The 23,511-nt window shown below is 37.3% G+C and overlaps 1 protein-coding gene across 1 annotated transcript in view; it reads left to right on the plus strand.

Moving 5' to 3' along the window:
- ADGB (androglobin) overlaps positions 1 to 23,511 on the plus strand; it is a 387,180-nt gene that overhangs the window by 248,698 nt on the left and 114,971 nt on the right. The window contains exons 20-23 of the mRNA XM_089694277.1: positions 4,920 to 5,093; positions 7,086 to 7,221; positions 8,982 to 9,113; positions 19,345 to 19,438. Of these exons, the coding sequence (XP_089550403.1) occupies positions 4,920 to 5,093; positions 7,086 to 7,221; positions 8,982 to 9,113; positions 19,345 to 19,438 (536 nt within the window). The remainder of the gene's footprint in view (positions 1 to 4,919; positions 5,094 to 7,085; positions 7,222 to 8,981; positions 9,114 to 19,344; positions 19,439 to 23,511) is intronic.

The raw sequence follows: 23,511 nt of genomic DNA on the forward strand, positions 1-23,511 counted from the left end.
TTTATTATTAATATTTATTCTATTATTTAATGCTATTTCTGCAATAATTGTTGTTATATCTACAGCTTGCTGGTCAGATCTAATATTTAATGAGGTTTAGATCTGAAAATTTTTTAGGGGTTCCCCGAGATCTCAAACTTTTTGCCAAGGTTTCCTCCAGGGTTGAAAGGATGAGAAACACTATTGTCATTGTGCTAGGAAAGGAGTTGGTATAAAATTATATGCAAATCTTCATCTACAGTTGCAAGAAAAAGTATGTGAACCCCTTGGGATTACGTGGAGTTTTGCATGAATTGGGCATAAAATGTGCTCTGAACGTCATCTAAGTCACAACAATAGCAGAACATAACAGTCTGCTGAACATAATACTACACAAAAGGCTGTTTGATCCTTTCTTCTCTGCCCCTTCTCTTGTTGAAATGACCACCTGATACAGACTGAACCCATGGTCACATGCACATGCTCAGTTTGGTGTGCATTGCTAGAGAGGTTTTTTTTTTTTCTTGGGAGGGTGCATGTGATCAGTACAGGGCCAATCAGCACTGTCCAGACAGAGGGTCAGAGGTTTCACATCCTCCTAGAGCAGAAAGAAAAGTCCTCCTACAAGCTTTAACCAGTGCTCTGCTGAAGTCACAAGACTGCTCTAACTGCTAATGAGAAAAGGTATTTAGCAGTTTATATTTACTAAAATAATTTAATTTCCATGTTCTGTGTACTGTGGGAAACCAGATATAGTGAATGCAGGGTCCTGGGTTTAGTAACACTTTAATAGTTGAAGATTGTATTTGAATATTTGTATTTTTTATTTTCCAGCGAGCAGTTGAGGCTTTAGACAGAGGTCAATAGCTTAAACTGAAAATTATTAACACGAATGAGCTATAGGAGAAGCCCCCTCCATCACTCCTCCATACCCTTCCTTGACTGCTCTAGTCAGGCCTATAATGTTTCAATGAAGGATATAGTCTAAAGGCAAACAGGTCTTTAATTGTTTATCCTTTAAAAAAAAATAAAATGCTCATTGTCATTGGTCATATTTTCTTAACATATTATAGCAAATTCATTTAAAAATGCTCAAACTTAAATAAAGTCTCATGGAAGAATATTGAGTTTCAGTTAAAAGTTTACTGACCTTTATAAACATCACTACACTCTACAGTGAATTCTAATTTATTTTCATAATAAACAGTAGAGGAAGCATCATCTTGTTATAGGCTGTTTCAATGAGTAGAAGTTAACATCAAAGTTTATATTATGTTATTTACACAGAGAACATGCATCGTGTAAAACATTCAATAGTTAAGAAAGCATTTTCTTTATTATTAATATATATGGGGCACTTGGGAAACAGACTTTTTACTTTGCAATGGAATTTTCTCTCAGCTTGATGGATAAGATGAAAATTCACTTTGTAAAGAATACCTAATCATAAGCAAGGGAAATGTTTTATGTTGGAAGCTGGCCGAGCTTCTCCTCACTCACTGCTGTCCAAATAAGACTTATTTCATTTTGTGTTCCATGGGCACTTATGTAGAATAATAAACGGTAAAAGTAAAATATTCTGGGTCTCTGATAAACCTATCTGCTGCTTTAAGCTAGGCTTTGTTTTTGATAATGTTTGTTGCTCTCCAGTACTCACCTCCCGCAACCTGTTACCCTGAAGCTCCATTACAGCTCTTACCTCCCATTCTGTTTGTCTGCTACACCAGTACCTATTAACCCTTTCCTCATTCCTTTTCTCTTGATTAGCTCCTTCCATGCTGCTCCATTACAATTCTCACAGATCCACCACATAAATGATTTTTGGTAAAGGTGCTCCTTCTGCACTGAAATCATACAGTATACTACTTTTCATCAGTTATTTAAACCTTTATTTGGACATCATTTACTTGAACATCAACCTGTTGCCAGCACTGCACTAATGTATTAGCAAAACCACCTCTATTTTTTTCTGGGTTCAGTACCTTGAAATTGCAAGACCAGATAAAAAAAGTCAACAGATCTATGACAGCTTTTTTGCATTGTTACATGGAAAGAGAAAGTCAGATTAGATGTAATAGTAGTATCTAACACATTGGACCTGATTTGCAAAAAGAAAATGGAAAGGACAGCAAGAAATTATGGTGAAGATAATTGGCGAGCTTTGTGCACTCTGTGAATGTTACACCTCAGTTTATCTAGTAATGTGTTCACCTATTTTCAGAAAAACTAAAAAAGAAACTAATTTAACAAACACCACAGTTGCTTACTAAGGCTTAAAAGGTGCACCAAAAGTTCAGTTTTAAAAAAAAGATTTGCTGTTGTACATACTGTATTAGGTATGCCCAGCTTCACCATTCATAGAAGCTGTACGGCAGCCTCTGTGAATGGAGCATGATATATGAATGGAGAGGGCTGAGCTATCAATCATCTACCTGTCGCCCATTCTTAGATCGGTTTCCATTCATTGAAGCTGTAGTACATCTTCTGTGAATGGTAGACCTGGCCGAAAAGGATGGTCATAGTCAGCTCTCTTGATGAATGCCTGTGACAACCCCATAGCTGTCTTTACCCCTGCTGCATTGGAAGATTATGGCAGGGGCAGGGCTGAATGGAGGAGGATTGCTACTAACAGAAGAGGAATCAGTACAAGGGACACATCATACTGACTGAAAGTTATATCACTTGTGCTGATTTTTTATTTTGGCTGCAACAAGGCTTTAATTCAAAGCTTTATTCTTCTCCAGAAAACCTCATACATATATATATATATATATATATATATATATACACACACACACAGTGGATATAAAAAGTCTACACACCCCTGTTAAAATGTCAGGTTTCTGTGATGTAAAAAAATGAAACAAAGATAAATCATCTCAGAACATTTTCCACCTTTTTAATGTGACCTATATACTCACACCCTCTTATAACTGGATGTAGCTGTGTTCAGAATTAAGCAATCACATTCAAAATCATGTTAAATAGGAGTCAGTGCACACCTGCCATCATTTAAAGTGCCTCTGATTAACCTCAAATAAAGTTCAGCTGTTCTAGTAGTTCTTTCCTGACATTTTTTTAGCCGCATCCTACAGCAAAAGCCATGGTCTGTAGAGAGCTTGCAAACCATCAGAGGGATCTCATTGTTAAAAGGGATCAGTCAGGAGAAGGGTACAAAAGAATTTCCAAGGCATTAGATATACCATGGAACACAGTGAAGACAGTCATCGTCAAGTGGAGAAAATATGGTGCAACAGTGACATTACCAAGAACTGGAAGTCCCTCCAAAATTGATGAAAAGACGAAGAAAACTGGGCTGGGAGGCTTCCAAGAGGATTATCTGTCTAGCACTAGCTGTGTGGTACATGTGACAACAATCATCTGTATTCTTCAAATGTCTGGGCTATGGGGTAGAGTGGCAAGACGAAAGCCTTTTCTTATGAAGAAAAACATCCAAGCCTGGCTACATTTTGCAAAAATACATCTGAAGTCTCCCAAAAGCATGTGGGAAAATGTGTTATGGTCTGATTAAACTAAAGTTGAACTTTTTGGCCATAATTCCAAAAGATATTCTTGGCGCTAAAACAACACTGCACATCACCAAAAAAAATCCATACCCATAGTGAAGCATGGTGGTGGCAACATCATGCTTTGGGACTGTTTATCTTCAGCTGGAACTGGGGTCTTAGTCAAGGTAGAGGGAATTATGAACAGTTCCAAATACCAGTCAATATTGGCACAAAACCTTTGGGCTTCTTCTAGAAATCTGAACATGAAGAGGAACTTCATCTTTCAGCATGACAATGACTCAAAGCATACAACCAAATCAACAAAGGAATGGCTTCACCAGAAGAAGATTAAAGCAAGCCAGCCAGCCAGCCAGACCTGAATCCGATCGAAAGTCTGTGGGGTGATCTGAAGAGGGCTGTGAACAGGAGATGCCCTCTCAATCTGACAGATTTGGAGTGTTTTTGCAAGGAAGAGTGGGCAAATATTGCCATGTCAAGATGTGCCATGCTGATAGACTCATAACCAAAAAGACTGAGTGCTGTAATAAAATCAAAAGGTGCTTCAACAAAGTATTAGTTTAAGGGTGCGCACACTTATGCAGCCATATTATTTTAGTTTTTTAGTTTTACTTCCGTCCACCTAAAAGATTTCAGTTTGTTGTTCAACTGAGTTGTACAGTTTATAGGTTACATTAAAGGTGGAAAAAGTTCTGAAATTATTATTCTTTGTCTAATTTTTTTACAGAAACCTGACATTTTAACAGGGGTGTGTAGACTTGTTATATCGTGTGTGTGTGTGTGTGTATATATATATATTATTCCTTCTTCTTTTGATTACATCCTGGTTGTACTCATAAGTCTCACGTCAAAGGCTGAAGGTTTTTACCTTAATTCATTTACTGCATTAAGGTAAAAAAACCTTTCGAGTGCAGCTTTACCTGAGCCTGATCTCGATCCAGTGATGTGCACAAGAGCAACAGCTCTCGCCGCTCTCTCCCTACTCATAGGCTCAGAGGAGGGCCAGTGAGGAGGGAATGGGGGGCAGGGCCAAGCTATTCTCTGTGTGTCTATGGTAACTCGTGCTTAGCCTGCACGAGTCCTCCCTCCCTTAGCTTTCTATGCTAGGCGCTCAGCAGGGGGAGAGGCCAGGAGTGCCAGCAGGGGACCCAAGACGAAGAGGATCAGGGCTGCTCTGTGCAAAATAACTGCATAGAGCAGGCAACTATGGTGTGTGTTCTACAAAAAAACAACAACATATATATATATATGTTATATATACACATATATATATATAGATAGATATGGGTTTACAATCACTTTAAGACTAACCCCTGAATTGGTATGCTGTTGAGTATTGTTTTTTCTTTGTCATTTTACATAAAATGTCCGCTGTGATAAGAAAAAAACAAAATATATTTTTTTTTATTACAGGAAAGCTGCCGTTTTATGGGGACAGCAATGAGTTTAATAAAAGCTATATTAAATGTGATGCATAACTTTAGTAATGAAAATGAACTAGCCGGTACACTTAAAGAGTTGCAGTTAGCACACTATCCTTGCCAAGCCAAATCAAAGCTCTTGGGAAAAAATGAAGAACACTTCAAGGTAAATATATTTATCTTTTTATTATAACCCTATAAACACAGGAAACGTGTGAAAGTGTTTCCAGCCCAAGGCAGAAAACAGGGAACATTTGTTTTCGGTACAATAACTTTCTAGCTCCCTTTGTTCTGATGCTTTGTTGCTAAGAAGGCTTCCTCAGTGGACTGTTGTTTTAAAGTCAAGAGTAAGGCACCACAATTATAGGAGATTTCAAAGCAACTTCAGTTTCTCTCCCATTGAATTTTTAACTTTAATTTAGGTTTTTAGAAGTACATGAAAAATATTTTTTTCCTAACATCCCATAAATATTTAGTGATGAAGGGAAAAGCTAGGCATTTAAAGTGAGAGTCCAACTAAAGTCACAGAATTAGATATTAAATTAGTCAGATGTTGTATTACCAACCTTTATTTTAATAGCCTTACCTCCACAATCCTATTACAGCAGGTGCACAGGTTGTCTCAATACCACTGAGCATCTGCGTAGGAAAACAGTTTGACTAAGTACATTTATTAATCTAAAGCCGGCCAAACACAGTTCTTTTCGATCAGCCAAAAACAAGGTAGATGGGGGAATTCCCACCGACTGGGAAATTCTATGTTGAAAACAGCACCCACCAATGACACAATACTTTGATCATTGGATGCAGCTGACTTGCTGATCAATTGAAAAAATTTCAACCTGACACATTGATCAAAAACAGGCAACACATTTTTATTAGTGTATGGCCAGTTTAACAGACCTAGTCAGACACTCTTTTTCCTCTCTGTGATGGAACCTGTTCTGAGAGGTGTGACTGTTACTCAGCTCTTTCAGTACAGAACACTGATGAAGAGGTGTATCTTCACTGAGAGCAAAAATGAGTCACAGCTCATAACTTGCAAAGGCAGAAAACCTATAAGAGATAAAATCGTGTAAGATTTCAAAAAAGGCATTAAACCCATCTATAAAAACCTCTATAGCACAAATGGCGAAAGAGTGATTAAGTCCCAAGCAAGGAGCTGTAGTCTCTGTATGGTAGATCCAGGTGTGTTAATCCACTTCTATAATGGCTGAAGCTCTTCTAACATGGTATTGGATATCTCTGTGCTCTAAAACAAGGCTCCGCCATCTAAGTGTATCAATTTAATTAAAAACAAGTAAAGGAAAGGGTTAAAATACATTCACAAGGATGAGAGTCTGTCCTTATTTGCCTCGGTGGACAGCGGGTGGATGGATCAATGAGATATATCCTTAAAACAGCTCTGCAGAATAGGTGAAAAAAGGCTGGACTCTGTCAGAATGCAGATTAAGACCGTATGACAGGCTGTGTCTTCCTCCAGCAGCAAATATAGCTGCACTGGAATGCAAGTCAGTGCTAGGATCGGAAACGGAAGTGACGTCGGGACATATTGACATCAAAGCATGATGGGAGGCAATATGTTTCAGAGCCCACTATCGCTCTTTTGTCAAACCAAGAGAGGGAAAGGGAGGAAAGAATAGCTATTTATGAATTTACTTTCCTACATACCAAACTCACACTGGTCTAAACAAGAGTACACACAAGAAGAAGACCTCATAGCTAACAAAGGTGTTTAGTTATTCTTAGCTTTTTGCTGCTTGGCATTGCCAGATCTACCACAGTATTAATTTTCACATTTACTAAGATGATGATGGATAACTACATAGAAAATAATGTCAGTAAGCCTTTACATTCACTGCGGTGGAGGTGAGGACATTATTCTTTATGGCAGTTCCCCGCCATCATCTTGTTGCATGTACCAGGTAAATGATTAAAGCCCCAAAAAGCCAAGACTGCCACAACTTTAGCTAGGCCTTTCAGTAAAAAAAACTGAAAACAACAAGCACCTTTTGTAGAGGGTAATACAGAATGTATTTTTGATGGGGCTATTTGGAAGCCATACATCTAGATTTTAAATGATATGTTCATTATATGAATTACAGATTATTTCTCCTTTTATCTCAGTTGTTTTTAACTTACTTGTAATTTATTTTAGGCTTTTAACTTTGCCTTGTGGAAACTTATGAGTGAAGCAGTGGGAAACAAAATTACGCTTGACTTGGCATTTGCATTCCGAGCCTTCACATTGGATTTTTCCATTAATTTGTCGCCAGTATCTCATTCTACGCAAGGTATCTAGCAAAGTGTACTTAATCCAATCCTGGGTAAATCAGTTCGCAATTTCCCACACAACTTCTAATAATGCTTAATCAAGTATTGTCAAAACATCACATATAATAATGTATCACAGTCAAGGAAATAATTACTCAGACAGAATGCAAAGTTATATAACTATGTTGGGACAGCTTCTGCCACTAAGAAAAGAATATAAAATGTCTTGTCAGGCAATTAATAATAGCAAATACATGCTAGGAAAAATCAAAGAAAACATTATATTTGTTCATAATTTGCTCATAGTTCCCTGGCCTAGCATGCTTTCCCTTCATTAACTGAGGATGGCTGAAGACTAGTAGTAGGAACGATTTTCTGTCTGACTGAATGTCAGAGCCGTCTTGAACAGAAAAAGTAAACTCAGGTAACCAACTGGTCTTATTGCATAAATTATACTTAAAGTCAATTTAAACCCTAACTAAAGGACAGTTTGCTAAAGCACTGTGTATTTTAAACATAGTTACATAGTTAATCTGTTTGAAAAAAGACACACGTCCATATAGTTCAACCAATTTTGTGTATGCCAGGTTTTATTTCTTTTAAAAAAAATACTGTTTTCACAGCTTTTGTGTCTTAGTACAGCTGCTCTACTCTAACCTCTGAAACCACTTCATCCCTACATGCATGCGCTCCAGTGGTGACTGCATATCATAGCTTAGTCTTCACTAAAAGTGCATGTGAGGGGTGGCAACACAGGAGAACAATTGGGTGATAGGGACAAAGCATTGTCAACCTATAATATTAAGTAAGGACCTTCATGGCAGGATTACTGGATATTTAAAAAGATTGAAGATGACTTTTGAAACTATATTGCATGTTAAAGATTTTATGAGATGTTTTAGTGGTTGGGTTTAGATCTACTTTAAGGTTATTTATGCAGAAAATGAGAATGTGATCGAAAGGAGGGGAGAGACACTGGTAAGAAATAAACACATGGAAGTGAAAAGTAGTTATACTGGAAAAAAAATCAAATGTACAGTATAATCCATGGCATATGCAGATTTGGTTTCAATTCTGAAAATGCAACTCAACATTAACAAAAAAATTTAATTCAATTGCTCATGGCTCGCTCGTGCATGTCGTTGTGAGTTTAACTCAAAATAGAATCACCTCTCACTTCTTAAAATAGAACTATAGGCAAACCCTTTTTTTGTTTTATTTTGTGTTGGGAGGATTAAACCCCGGTCAGGTTTTTTAGCCAGCTGTGTCCCACTGGGGAGCTTTCCATTTCCTTCCTGTCCCAAAGCCAAAGCTAGAAGTGAGACAAAATCCCTCCAAAGTGGGAGGGTAGTCACCAGGATCACTAGAACTAATGTCTCCATTGGAAGATTTCCCATCTATTCCAGTTTGGTGGCCACTCAAAATTGGAATTTTTTTCAGTTTTGGTAATAAAAATCTCCAGTACAAATAGAGAGGGTGAATCTCCCTAATGGGGAAACAGACAGCAATGAAGTCTAACAGGTGCTCTAATCCTTCTCCACGCTATCTAAAACAAAAACGTTTTCCTTCAATTATTCTTTAACTCTATACTCTGCTGTTTATTGGGGTAAAGTGTGCACCCATTGTGTTCCCCATAAGATTGAAGTAAATTTCCATCACACTGTATGTACTTACTTCCTCAAGAGCTGGGAACTTCCATCCTATTTATGGCTGTGACAATATGATAAACAGATTTAAGTTTCTTGAAAAAAATTAATTTGAATAGTACTGTGTATTTTAGATTCAAAGTCTGAAGTTCCTGCTTCTTGCCAAAATAGAACAGCTACAGCTGTTGAGGATACTGCTGCAATAAAACTGCAAGCTTGGTGGAGGGGACTGTTTGTTATGAAATGTTGGAATGCCAGGAAATCAGGTAAGTTGAAAAAAGAAAGTTAATGAGGGCCTACTATCTTTTTAGAAATACTTCTGTGGTCCAAACCAGCTTCCAGTTTAGTGCTTCAAAATATAGATATGATCTGCCAGACTTAGTGTAACTCCAGTTGAGAAAAAAAAAGCAATCCCCTCTGCATGATCTATGTAAGTTACAAGGTTTTTAACAAACTTGCAGATTCCTATCTTTTTCTGTAATAGCAGTTTGTTTCACCAGGTCCATTCCAGACTGATTACTACTTGAGAGGATATATGTTCACTAAAACTACCTAATCTAAATAAATGTCAGTGTTCTAATAAGGAAAGCTGTGTCAGAATGCTTTTAGTTAGACCAGCAAACCTTAGGGAATACTGTATCTTAAAAACTCATTGCACAGGATGCCTAATATTTTACTTAGTGCAGATGTCTGAGAAAATCAGTGAGCCAGTCACACAAGCAGGAAATTACATTTTCATGGGTATGCTCCCAGATTACTCCATTAGAACATTACTGTGGCTGCAGATTGAAATAAAAATTTAATTTTTAACATTAAATTTAAAAATGACGTGTATCAGTTTTATATGCTATATAGTTTTTTAAACAAAATTAGAGTTTTTGTACCTAGAGGGCAAATGTCACATAAGCCACAATGGTTTATAGAGCTAAAAGCATCAGATCCAAGTGTCAGGTTGCAATTTGGTGCTCACCTGCCTTTCTTCAAATCCCCCTGACTTATAGAAGACCACAGCAAGCAATAGACCATATTGCACAGTAAACTGGAAGAATGGATATGCTTCTAAACTCACACTGAAAACCTGAAAAAAAATAATTAAGCAACATCACCGAGCTAATTCACTTTCAAATTGACTGAACTGTTTGCAGTATAATGAGTATAGGATAGTAACATAATAAAATAAACATGAAAAATTGGTTTAAGCCCAAAATGGTATTTTAATATATGCAGTCTGCCATAAAAAAATAATGGCTTATTAATTAAATACAACTACATAAATATGTAATTTGCTTATCCTTGTTGATGTACGCTTTACATACATACAATGTTCAGCATAAAGGAGTACACCCCCAACAGATTTACTTTCCTTTCAGAATCAACATTTTCTATGGGTCACTATACTACAAAATACTCCCAAAAATGCGGGCCATTAATTGCAACAAGATTTTTTAATTTGCACACACAAACAAGTATTTTCTTAACAAATTCATTCAAAACCATATTGCAAAAATGAATACACTCCAATGAAAGTCTTAGGAGCAAAGCTAAACTTTAGGCAACAAAATCCTAATTAACAAGAATTCAACTACAGGTGAGTCTAATTATTCATTAAACAGGTGCTCAGCAGATAGTTGATTATAAAAGGCATACTTAACAAAGAAAACCCCTTCCCATTTCATGCTGTCAGCAATGGCCCCACATGGAAGAGAAATGTCACAAGGCCTGAGAAAGAAATTCATTTCTTTACACAAGAAAAGTGAAGGCTACAAGAAGATCATCTAAGCTTTACTTATCAGTCAGAATACTGTAGCAAACGTGATACAAAAATTTTACAAAGATGGAACTGCAACCATCTCAAAGAGATGTCCAGGCAGTCCATGGAAGTTAACACCTCGACAGGAGCTTCTTCTGATGAGAAGGGTTGAAGAAAATCACCATGCAAGTTCACTGCAGTTAGCTAAAAAAGTAGAAAGCCAAACTGGGGTGATTGTTTCCCATGACACTATACGGCATAAACTGCAGAGGAGTGGCATGTATGGGTGTCATCCACGAAGGAAGCCTCTCCTAAAGCCCATGCACAAAAATGCCTGCCTTGAATTTTCCAGGGACTATGCTGAAAAAGAAGACTACTGACACTCTGTACTCTGGAGTGATGAGACCAAGATAAATGTTTTTGGAAATGATAGCTTCAAAACTGTATGTTGTCGCAAAGGTGAGGAGTACAAAGAAAAATGCATGGTGCCTACAGTGAGACATGGTGGTGGCAGTGTCCTTCTGTGGGGCCACATGAGTGCTGCTGGTGTCATGGAGATTCATTTCATTGATGGTATCATGAATTCACAGAGGTACTGCTCTATATTGAAAGAGAAGTTGCTACCATCACTCCGTGCCCTTGGTCATCATGCATTTTTCCAACATGACAATGATTCAAAACACATCTAAGTCCACTGTTGCATTTCTGAAGAAGAACAGGGTGAAAGCGATTCAGTGGCCAAGTATGTCTCCTGACCTGAACCCAATTGAACATCTATGGGGAATTCTGAAGAAACAAGTTGAGCATCACTATCCATCCAGCATCCAGGCTCGAAAAGAAGTTGTTCTTGAAGAATGGAAAAAGATAGATGTTGCAATATGTCACCAACTTGTTCGTTCCATGTCTAGAAGACTTGGTGTTGTCCTTACAAATCATGGAGGTCATACTAAATACTAGATGTAGTGGTTTTTGTTGTGGGGTGTATTCATTTTTGCATCAACTAATTTGAGTAAAACTGAAGATTTTGTAATCTAAGTTATATTATTAACCTCATTTTCATGTGATGAGCTAAACAAATGTTCTATAAAACTCAGTTTTGACTTTTTTCTTGTGTTCATTGAGATATTGATTAAAATCTTACTTTTCAAAATGGGTGTACTCATTTATGCTGAGAACTGTACATGCAAAAGCCCCAAGCCCTACAATAGGGAGACTCACTTATCCTCATGGATAAGTGTCTGAAGAATGACCTGTGTATTTTACCTATAGCAGCCAGACATGTTGAAATTTGGATGCCCATTCAACAAAGATGCCCTGCTGAGCAGGATCACTTTTGTAATATCTGTGCCCATTCAGTTTTTTGTCTGCATTTTGACAGCGGAGTGTGGTGGACCTATGTTTGGATCTCTGGGCTGCTGGATGTAAATGGTTTTGTGTCCTTTTACATCCGGCTACCTTTGATCTGTTATATTTAGATCCAGAAAAAAAAAGAGGACACAGGACCTGGACAGACTTGTGTCCATGTACACCTGGCTGCCCACAGATGTGCATGAAATGTCTAATCAGGTCCATCTAAAAAACATGCAGACCAAAGCCTATGCAAAAGGGGCCTTAAATGTTTCACAGCTAAGGTGTGAATTAAATATGGCTGAGCCTAAATCAAATGATGTTCAACAAGTGCTTCTTAGGGATGATAAGATGGAAATAGTCTGAGGAATACTTGTTTTTTAGACTAAGGAATACTTGTTTATGATTAATGTTTTAATCTCCTCGCACCTGCCATCTTGAAATTATCAGAGCTGCAAAGTTACCAATATTGGAAGCAGTGTCAAGCATTGATGATAGGGGAAATGTGAATGGGCTCCCTGTGTCCACTTATGAGGATCTGAAAAACATAATGTTTTACTGTAACTCCTTCAAATATCTACATTTTGGAGAACTATTATGCAGCAGTGAGTGTTCCTTACCTTCTGTACCTTAAACTTTTGCAGGGAGTTGCTGTAAGATTCTCATAACATGTAGGAAGGGGGATACCAGCAGATGTAGGATCTGACACTACCAGTAACTGTCGAATTCCTGGTAAATTTGCAGCACTGGTATCTCCAAGAGGAAGGAACAGATAATAAAATAAGTGAGAGGGAATTAATGTATTATATCATATGTACTGAAAAAAGGTTCAAGGTTGAAAGTGAAAAATGGTACTATGGTCTCGGTATGGTAATATGGTCTCTATGGTACCAGTATGACCATGGTAAGGTCGTACCTCTGCTTTATAGCTTCATCCCTTAATAGTACCTATTTAAAGGGAATGTTTAATGGCTCAGGTATATATTTTTTATTATGTTCTGTTGTTTACAGTGCTCAGCACCTCTAGCTGAATTGTACCCACACAAAGGAATGAGTAAGAGCAGTGACTCATCTCCCCCCATTTTCATTCCATCTTTTTGTTTTTACTTATTCCTGTACAATAAGCAACTAGTCAAAGAATTCCTGTTGTATTCTCCTTTTAGAAAACTTATAGTGGACTGGGAATCCTTGTTTGAACCCAGTTTGACATGAGTTTTCTCCATATTAAAAGTTTATTGTAAAAAAATTGTTTATATGAATAGTTTAAAACATCATTTTAAAAAAAATATATGTTTGAAAAAGAAAACCTTTAGATGGTTTAACACCTATACACTGCGACAATGCATAGTAAAATGCTGCATTATAATGCACAGTAATGCAGTGCATGGTACCACTTGCCACTGTGCGGTGTGCTGAGGTGCTATTCATTCCTATTGGAACCCAACACACAAATACCATGGGAGCCATCATTTCAGCTCATACGGTGCCTTCAAATTTTGCTGCAGGTCGAGATTTTCCTGTGTTGTGGTGTGTTGGCAGCACTAACACAAAGTTGAGGTGTCAACGAGCCCTTATAGTTTCCTACAGAGCTTAATTTACCACTGCCATGTGTGCTAGACAGTGAAGAACAGCATATATGCAAGTGTACCCATTCTATAACCATCATCAATAGAGCTGAATTTAGGAAAAGGGATTAAACATACCTTTACCTTCATTGAGAAACCTAGATTGATTCCTCATGCGTGAATATACTGTACACTACTCTTGCTGAGGCTAGGTTCACACCTATGCGGCCATGCAGGCTGTGATTTGCGTGGGCACAAGAGTCTATTCATTTGAATGGGCTGCTGTGCCCTGGGATATGCAGGAAAGAAGTCCCTGCACTATTTTTTAAATCACATCCCACACAGGAACCCAGGTTCCCAGTATGGTTGTGATTTCCAGTGTGGGTGGTGTGCCTTTTAGGATTAATGGTATCTGCCCACAGGTCCCGCATTTCACTGTGTGGGTAGTTGCGGCTGCCGGTATTTGTGCGGGTCCTGCAGCAGCACCATCCGCACAGATGTGAACTGAGCCTTAGGGCAGGGGTCTGCAACCTTTAAGACATAAAGAGCCACTTGGACCCGTTTCCGAGAGGGAAAAAAAGACTGGGAGCCGCAAAACCATTGCAACATTTAAAACAAATCCGACACTGCATATATTGCAAAAAGCACTCTGGTTATGAAGGGGGTTTAAGGGCCCAGTAAGCAAAGGGTTAATCAGGGCCACAGTGTATCGTCATAATCACAATCATAGCCTTAGGTCAGTGGTGGGCAACCTTTTTTTTCAACTGAGCCAAATCTCGCCAAAACCACGATTGAAATTTATTTTGAGAGAAACATTTTTAAAACTGAAAATACATCCCCCATATAGTAATTCATCCCCCATAGTAATTCATCCCCCATATAGTAATTCATCCCCCCTATAGTAATTCATCCCCCATAGTAATTCATCCCCCCTATAGTAATTCATCCCCCATAGTAATTCATCCCCCATAGTAATTAATCCCCCATATAGTAATTCATCCCCTATAGTAATTCATCACCCATATAGTAATTCATCCTCCCTATAGTAATTCATCCCCCATATAGTAATTCATCCCCCATAGTAATTCATCCCCCATAGTAATTCATCCCCCATATAGTAATTCATCCCCCATAGTAATTAATCCCCCATAGTAATTCATCCCCCCTATAGTAATTCATCCCCCATATAGTAATTCATCCCCCATATAGCAATTCATCCCCCATAGTAATTCATTCCCCATATAGTAATTCATCCCCCATAGTAATTCATCCCCCATAGTAATTCATCCCCCCTATAGTAATTCATCCCCCATATAGTAATTCATCCCCCATAGTAATTAATCCCCCATATAGTAATTCAGCCCCCATAGTAATTCATCCCCCCTATAGTAATTCATCCCCCATATAGTAATTCATCCCCCATATAGTAATTCATCCCCCATAGTAATTCATCCCCATATAGTAATTCATCCCCCCTATAGTAATTCATCCCCCCTATAGTAATTCATCCCCCATAGTAATTCATCCCCCATATAGTAATTCATCCCCCCTATAGTAATTCATCCCCATATAGTAATTCATCCCCCCTATAGTAATTCATCCCCCCTATAGTAATTCATCCCCCATATAGTAATTCATCCCCCATAGTAATTCATCCCCCATAGTAATTCATCCCCCCTATAGTAATTCATCCGCCATAGTAATTCATCCCCCATATAGTAATTCATCCCCCATATAGTAATTCATCCCCCATATAGTAATTCATCCCCCATAGTAATTCATCCCCCATATAGTAATTCACTCCCCATATTGTGTCAATTCACTTACCTTTGCTCCGCGCGTTCCTCTTGCCGTGTTCCCGCGCCGTTCTGGTCTTCGGGGCAGACTGTGAGAGGAGAGGAGTTCGTCACGCTGCCCCGCCTACATCCTGACAGCCAATGTTTGCCAGCGGGCGCTCGGCACACAGAAGAGCTGCATTAAAAGAGCCGCGGCTTGCCGACCCTATTGCCTGTCACCTGGTGGGCAGTGTGCTCCGGAGCCGCAGGAAAGGTGAAAAAGAGCCGCATGCGGCTCCGGAGCCGCGGGTTGCCGACACCCGCCTTAGGGTATGGAAAGTTTGAGGGCAGTTTGGGCTTGTCAGAAAATGATGACTGATTACAGATACATAACAATGCATTGAATTTTTTTGGAGTGTCACTTTATTATAAAATCCCAATATTTTATTCTCCATTCAGCTGTTTCCTTGGATTATTCTTGTCAGGTTATCAGAAGTGGCATCTCTGTGCCACACACAGCTTTCTATAAATTGTCAGATTTATCTGTTCTCATCTTAATTCGATGTGGCACAGCAAGAGCCTAGCAATTAAGTATAAGATCTGAAAAGTAGTCTCATAGTGCTTGGAAGCATTGACAGATGAGACATGGGAGGTGTTTACTTGTAAGACAGGTAGGCTAAATTCAGTTTCCAAGCAACCAGACTTTAAATGCATTACAAAGGATTAAATGCAAAAAGAAAAAAAGTTTTTTTTTTCCCAGAAAATGTCTTTAAATTCAGCAGATATAGCAAACAGCATTCAGATTTAATTGCACAGATGAGCAAAATAAGCAAAATCAGATTGTGACTTGTAAATCAAATGCAGTCAAAGTATCCATAAATCAGTCATATCCAGCCCTAAGGCGGATAAGAAATGTGAAGCTAGAATCCATCTGCTTACAGGTCTGAAAACCTGAATTAAGTGCATGTAAGGCAAAAGGAACCTTTTTCACCTTGGGCTCTATCTAAATGGCTGTCATCTAAGCTCATATGTCATTGGTCAGTGAACTGGAGTGATCTTGAGATAAAAGTGGAGTTCCAGTCTTTTTTTAAACTTCAAATATTTCAAATGCCCCTCCAATGTATAGTGCAAAATGGAAATAATTTTTTTGTTTGTTTCTAAATACCTTTATTATAATTCTTTGGGCGGCACTTCCTGTCCCGGACGCCTAGGCGATGACGTCATTAGGCGATTCCCATTGACTCCTGGGATATCGGCGTCATCTATCCCAGGAGTCTTTGGGAAGCCTAATAATGTAATGTGATTGACAGGTTGCCATAGCAACAGGGTTTGTACTTCCGTGACGCCGCCTTTGCTACGACAACCTGCACTAAACACAATGTGCCACTCAGTGACATTACGGGATCGGGAGGTGCATGCTGGGTAGCCAGCTGCACCAAATCCAGGAAAAAGACACAAGTGGGCTTCAGATGCCCACATCCTAAATGGCCACCTGCCTGCATCTGAGATCAGGTACATTTTTAGAGATTTTAAGCTAGTTCTAACAGTATTCTAATTTAAATGTACAAGTAATAACAATCACAAGGGAATTTAAAAAAAAATTGATTATGGGGACTGGAGCTCCGCTTTAATCTAGATCTGCAGTTTAGTTTATTAAAAATGTTACATAACATACAATTTTCCCTAAAAATACAAGGTAAAAAGCAAAACTTCCACAATATGGCTGGACCACTCAAATATTACAAAATAATAAAAAAATATTCCAGGTTACTATTTGCAATTATTCTTTTAGTATCTCTTGGCTCATTTAGAACTGTTACCTTGTTATACTTTTATGTATTTTTGGTATATTACCGGCTTGGTCAAACCCAGATCTACTCCACACTAATGAACAATTGTTCACTGTTGGGGATTTTCAAAATTCAGATACCTTGAGGATACTCATTGTGATGATCGCGGCGTCAGACCCCTGACCTTCTCACCAACCTCGTGACCGAAAGACTAGCCAATCTAAAACTGTGATGTCACGTGCATAAGAATGCCACACCCAGCTGCACCCTGCACAATGATTTTCCAGCTAATGGATCACCAATGATGTACCAGCAGCCTGAATGCGCTTGTTACTGGGTCAGGTTAATTATGCAATTAACCCTTCACACTGCCACCACCTCCTTTTTGTACAGAGAAAGAGGAAACTCGACAATATCAGCAATAACACTATGATGATTGAGATAATTGTCTGGATAGCACGGTCACCACAGACAGGTTATACAGAGGGTTAAACAAACACAGTAGCGCTCTTTTAGAGGCAGGAATTCGTAAGTTGCAATCAAGAGCTATAGAAACAGTTCAACACTTTCAGAAGGAAATATTTATTACTAAAAGGTCAAAAGGGTGCAATAAAAATATTTACAGAAAAAAGATGTAACCAATATATATATATATAACTATACAGAGAACAACAGCACAGCAAAGAGATAACAGATAGAAGTTTGAGGGTTAAAGTACTTGCCAAAGTCCTGGGTTAGCAGATCAAGTTTCAGAGCAAAAGGGTACGGTCAGGGGTGGCATGAGGCCCCCGGGCAATAGGGGATCATGGGGCCCCTGTGTCCTTGCACAAACTCAAAAAAGCCTATGAAAAAGGTACCAAGGCTATCTCATGGGGCCCCCTACTGACCCTGGGCCCTCGGGCAGTGTCTGGGTTTCCAAATGGTCAGCCCGCCCCTGGGCACGGTCTCCCAAGGTGGTTCTGATGTTAAAAGGGAGAATTCTTCAACTTAACTTCTCTTAGGCCTGAAAGCCCATTTTGTAGTTCCCCAGCAGGGGGTGTCTCTGAAGCCAAGGACCAATGCCTCGTTTGGGGAGGATTGTCTGGCTGGAGAGCTAAACTAGAACCAAAATGCCATCCGCGGGTAGATTAATAGACAGACGCTTCTGAGGAACGGGTAGGTATGAAATATAAAATACAGACTTACATGGTTCAAGAGATATAATTCTCTGCTTTCCTAGGTCTTCCAGTCAGGGAGTGTGACCTATCAAACGGTTTGTCTTCTTGTGGCCAATCTGAAGATATACCTGGTTTTTATGTAAGTCTCTCATATTCCAAGATATGAGACATAGGGAAAAAATGGATTTTAAAAGTGTTATCTAGTCTCTACTCCTCTGGAAGGTCTTTGAACTCCTGGGAAGGCTTGGGTTATTCCTTTTACGATGTGCTAGATTGCACAGCTTCTTAGACAGCCCGGCACTTCAGCTTGGGAGGTTTTATAGCTCGGGGCTGCCTGCTGGGCCCTGGCCTGCCTGTGACACTTCCAACACACACACACTGACCAAATGTCACTGTGACTCTCAGAGAGGGAGGGGGAGAATGAGGGGAGAACATGGAGAATTCTTAACAAAATGGAGTATGCGTCCTTCTCTGTGGGCACGATTGCTACACTCATGTTTATAGAGCAGATACTACTACTTTTTATTTTTTGACTTATGGTGTTTTATATTTTCAACAATCTTTATATTTTTGTGTACTCTTTATATAACGTTTTTCAAAATGATACAAAAATGTTTATCAATAAAATCAGAACACGAAAAGGTTACGGTATGACATTATAATCATACAACAAGTAATACAATTACAATATAATCTAGGAATATTTGTAATATTTTTATATTATTTGTGTGGTGCAGTTGTTCTTTTTTATGTTTTTATGTTTTCTGTTTCTAATATCTGGCTAGCACACCAAGGTGGCGAGGTCCTAAAATGTTACAGTCTTTTAAAAAGATCTTCCTAAATGTCAATAATTGGCTAAAAGAACTAGGGCTTACCTAAATTTATATAGCTTGCTTTACCTATTTTTGGTTATTATAAAATACGAATCCTTAACAACCCTAACCATAAAATTATACAGGATTACACTCTAAAATGGCTAATGATAATGAAGTCAGTTCAGCAGTTGCAGCAGAATTAGCAGTCTATCTGTCTGATTAATTTACTAGAGCAATGCAGCTTATAGTACCTGAATTATTGGTATAATGAACATTTCTCTTTTTGTTCAAAATTTAGGAACCAAAGAAAATACAATGGTTAAGACAATCCTGGACAGAATTTCTACCGCTATTGAATCAAATGCTGAACAGTATGGTATTAGCTTTCTGAGGTATGTATGAACTGCACAGGTTTGCTGAATATATAATACAGTATATGCAGCTCCATGAGCAGGGCCCTCTTATTCCTTCTGTACTGAAATGTATTGTAATTGTACTGTCTCCCTTATATTGTAAAGCGCTGTGCAAACTGTTGGTGCTACCCATATGGGAGAAAAATGTATTTGAAATATATTTAAAAAATATTCTTCCCAAATATATTGCCATATATTTGAAATGCTACAATTGTGGCCATATTCAATATATTTCAATAAATACAAATATATATACAGGTGAAACTCAAAAAATTAGAATATCGTGCAAAAGTTCATTTATTTCAGTAATGCAACTTAAAAGGTGAAACTAATATATGAGATAGACTCATTACATGCAAAGCAAGATAGTTCAAGCTGTGATTTGTCATAATTGTTATGATTATGGCTTACAGCTCATGAAAACCCCAAATCCACAATCTCAGAAAATTAGAATATTGTGAAAAGGTGCAATATTCTAGGCTCAAAGTGTCCCACTCTAATCAGCTAATTAAGCCATAAATTAACTTTTGCACGATATTCTAAATTTTTGAGTTTCACCTGTGTATATATATATATATATATATATATATATATATATACACTGCATGTTGAAATGCATTTTTATTACAAAATATATGAGAAAAATTTTTAACAATACATTTCAAATATACTGTATGTCTTCAAAAATACAAATCTAAATTTTTGGACTGCATTTACAAATATATGTAAAAATATATGTTAAAATTACTTTTTTATATGTTAAAAAAAATAATATATTTAAAAAATATATATTTAAAAAATATATATTTTTAACATACAAAAATACAAAAAAGTCATTTTAACATATATTTTTACATATATTTGTAAATGCATTCCAAAAATAAAGATAGAATAGGTAGGTGCTATATATATATATATATATATATATATATATATACCAAAATCAAAATACAATATAGAAGGGATGTGTATATACATATAATCCCTATAACTAATCACTCTATATAGTGTAAGGCCCCCTACTTCTATATCACATTCCAAAAATGTAGATTTGTATTTTTAAAGACATACTGTATTTTTGAAATGTATTTTTAAAAATATTTTTCATATATTTTGTAATAACGCATTTCAACTTGCAGTGTGTATATATATATATATATATATATATATATATATATATATATTTATATATATATATATAGAAATAGATTTTTAAATATATTGAATATGGCCAAAATTGTAGCATTTCAAATATATGGCAATATATTTGGGAAGAATATTTTTAATTATTTTTCTTCCATGTGGGTATATAAATCCTGCATCATAATAATAATAATAATAATAATATATGCAAGGTTGCCAACATGGACATATTAGATATTGCAGTCAAAGGACAATTAAATTCTATGCACAGATGATAATAGAAAAAAAACAATACCACTAAATATTTCTCACATATACTATATAAACTAAGCACCTCAAGATCAAGTGACACAGGTTTTTTTAAAGGAGTAGAGTATGTTCTCTTTCAAAGTAAAACGACATTTGGCATAGTGCATTATCTCTTATGTCTGTGAGTTTTGTGAAACAAATAGAATTTTACTTTGCCCGCAGTTGCAAAAAAAAAAAACAAAACACAATTTTAACTTGATGATAGAAGTCAGTACAACTTTCCTGCATTCACCAAGCTAATTAAAATGTACTCCGTAAAGAAAAAAATCACTTTACAAAAACAGAATTCACTTAGCTTAGTGAATGAGGTGAACTTGTGCTGATTTCAGTCATACAATCATGTGCAAGGAAAAATGCTGTTATTTTTCAATTCCCCCTGCACATCATTGGGTATTCTCTGCCAAGTAAATTTTCACATTGTTTCAGCTCATTCACTAATTACTGAAAATTGACTTTCAAAGTGAACATGCTCCACCCCGTTTTTTGTTCCTTTTTAAATAAAGCCCAGTGAATACTAACATTAGGTGACAAACATCTGCAACAAAACAAGGGCAAACAAAATGAGAAACTTATGTCATATGCCTTATTTTTTCAAAGTTTTTTTTTTTTTCTATAAAATAGCCTTTTATTTTTTTCAATGAGCTTCTTAAAACAAGTGCAAAAACCCATGACTGTACAAATTGGAGCTTACAAAATGCTGATTCTGTTGACCATCTCAAATTAATCCTCACAGCCGTAAAAAAGGCAACTGCAGGTTGCTTTCTTTGCCTATCTCAGCTCCTGCAGCCACTGACACTTACAAGAGTACATACAAGAGTTTATTGATAAAAAAAAAAATCCTGCTTGTTGGGACAGAAAAGTAATTACCATATTTAGCCAATGAAATATCAAGAAATGGAGTATGTCCTTCAACAAATATTATAATCTAACTGGACCAAGTTCCAGAAAGGTTCTATCTGTCTGCTGAGGATCATGAGAAAGCATTTATTTTATACTCATTTGAGAGACTTTGAATATTTGGACATTTCCTTGAGCACTGTTTTTTCTTATTATGTTAGATTTCATCATACTGTATTCGTTATGTTAGAATAATTCATTTTCAGAATTCATTTTGCATATTTGGATTCATTTCGTATATTTGTTATTTTCAAATCGATTTGAAATTCAAATTCAAAATTCAAATTTGAGAAGACTGATATATTTGTTTTTTTTTTTAATTATGTTTTCTTCTACTCTAATCTAGTCTATTTTTTGCTATTCTATTCTTTTCTGGTCTATTCTATTCTATTATTTTACTATTTATTTTATTCTATTCTCTTATTTTCTATTATTTTCTTTCCAATAACTTTTTATTCAGAAGAGTATTCTTCTTTTTTTTTTTAAAGTTCAATAACACAACCATTATCAAATGACAAAAAAAGGGGGTGCAATCAGGGATTTGCTTATCTTAGTCATGGTACATGCCAACAAAAGGCATCAGTCCAAGCAGGCTGGCTGAACCAAAGTTTACCAAGTATGTAAAGCTCAGTAGATGTAGTGACCCAATTAGAGTAGGCAAAGTAAAATCATAACTGTGAAAAAAACATTACAATAAACTTCATATCAAATGGTAACTCAGTTATTTGTCAAATCGGGAGAGGCCCCGTTGGCATCCATATGTAAAATATCATAACATAAAAGATTTTATAGAAGATGAAGTTAGGGAAAAAGGAAAATAAATGAGAAGAAAAGAGACAAATACTGGTCCCTTCAATCCAGGTGCCTGACCCCCGGGGCATCCTGATGACTAGGGAGTTTGAAGATACAGTCAGATAAACCTGACTTGTTTGTCTTTAAGGATACTTGTCAATTTTTTATTGATCATAATCCAGGATATTTTGTGTTTGACGTTCGTAATGTTAACCAGGGATGATTTCCATGCTTGCATTATAGTTATTTTAACTGCTAGGAAAATGAAGGTGAAGGTTCAGAGATGTTTGGGTATCTCATCTGAAAGGTTGGTGAACAATGCAGTTTTTGCATTTTTGGGTATATTCCTTCCTGTCACTGAATAGACAAGAGTGAATATTCTAATCCAGAATTTCTGGACCTTCGGACAGGACCACCAGACATGAAACATATTGCCCTGTTGCCCACAGCCTCCAAAACTGAGGCGCGAGGTGCCAAGATAGAGTTTCGCCAGCATTGTCAGGAGAATGTACCATTGAGAGAGCACCTTATAGTTCACTTCCACCAGGGAGGGCCACCGGGGTATGAGGAGATTTCAAAGGATATAGTTTGCATGCTGTGTCCCAAAGATGTAGAGTGTGATAAGGAGAAACTCAAAATTGCCCGATGTTCTTTTGAGGGGAGCCATAATGGGAGGTCTACGGTATTCGGGGTGCTAATCTGTGCCTCCAATTGTACCCAATCAGGCTGGTAGGTCTTAGAGAAGTTTTGATACAACTGGACCAGTTGAGCGGATCTGTAGGAGCACAAAAAATGTGAAACTCTCAGACTGCCGCGCCATTTGGGGATATGCAATGTAGAGTGGGTTACCCTGCAACTTCCAAAAAAAAAAATAGACAGGACTGCGAAGTAGTATAGTATTCTAGGAAGGA

This window comes from Staurois parvus, unplaced genomic scaffold, assembly GCF_062004578.1.
Source record: "Staurois parvus isolate SC_StPar_1 unplaced genomic scaffold, SC_StPar_1.0 ptg000657l, whole genome shotgun sequence".
NCBI lineage: Eukaryota > Metazoa > Chordata > Amphibia > Anura > Ranidae > Staurois > Staurois parvus.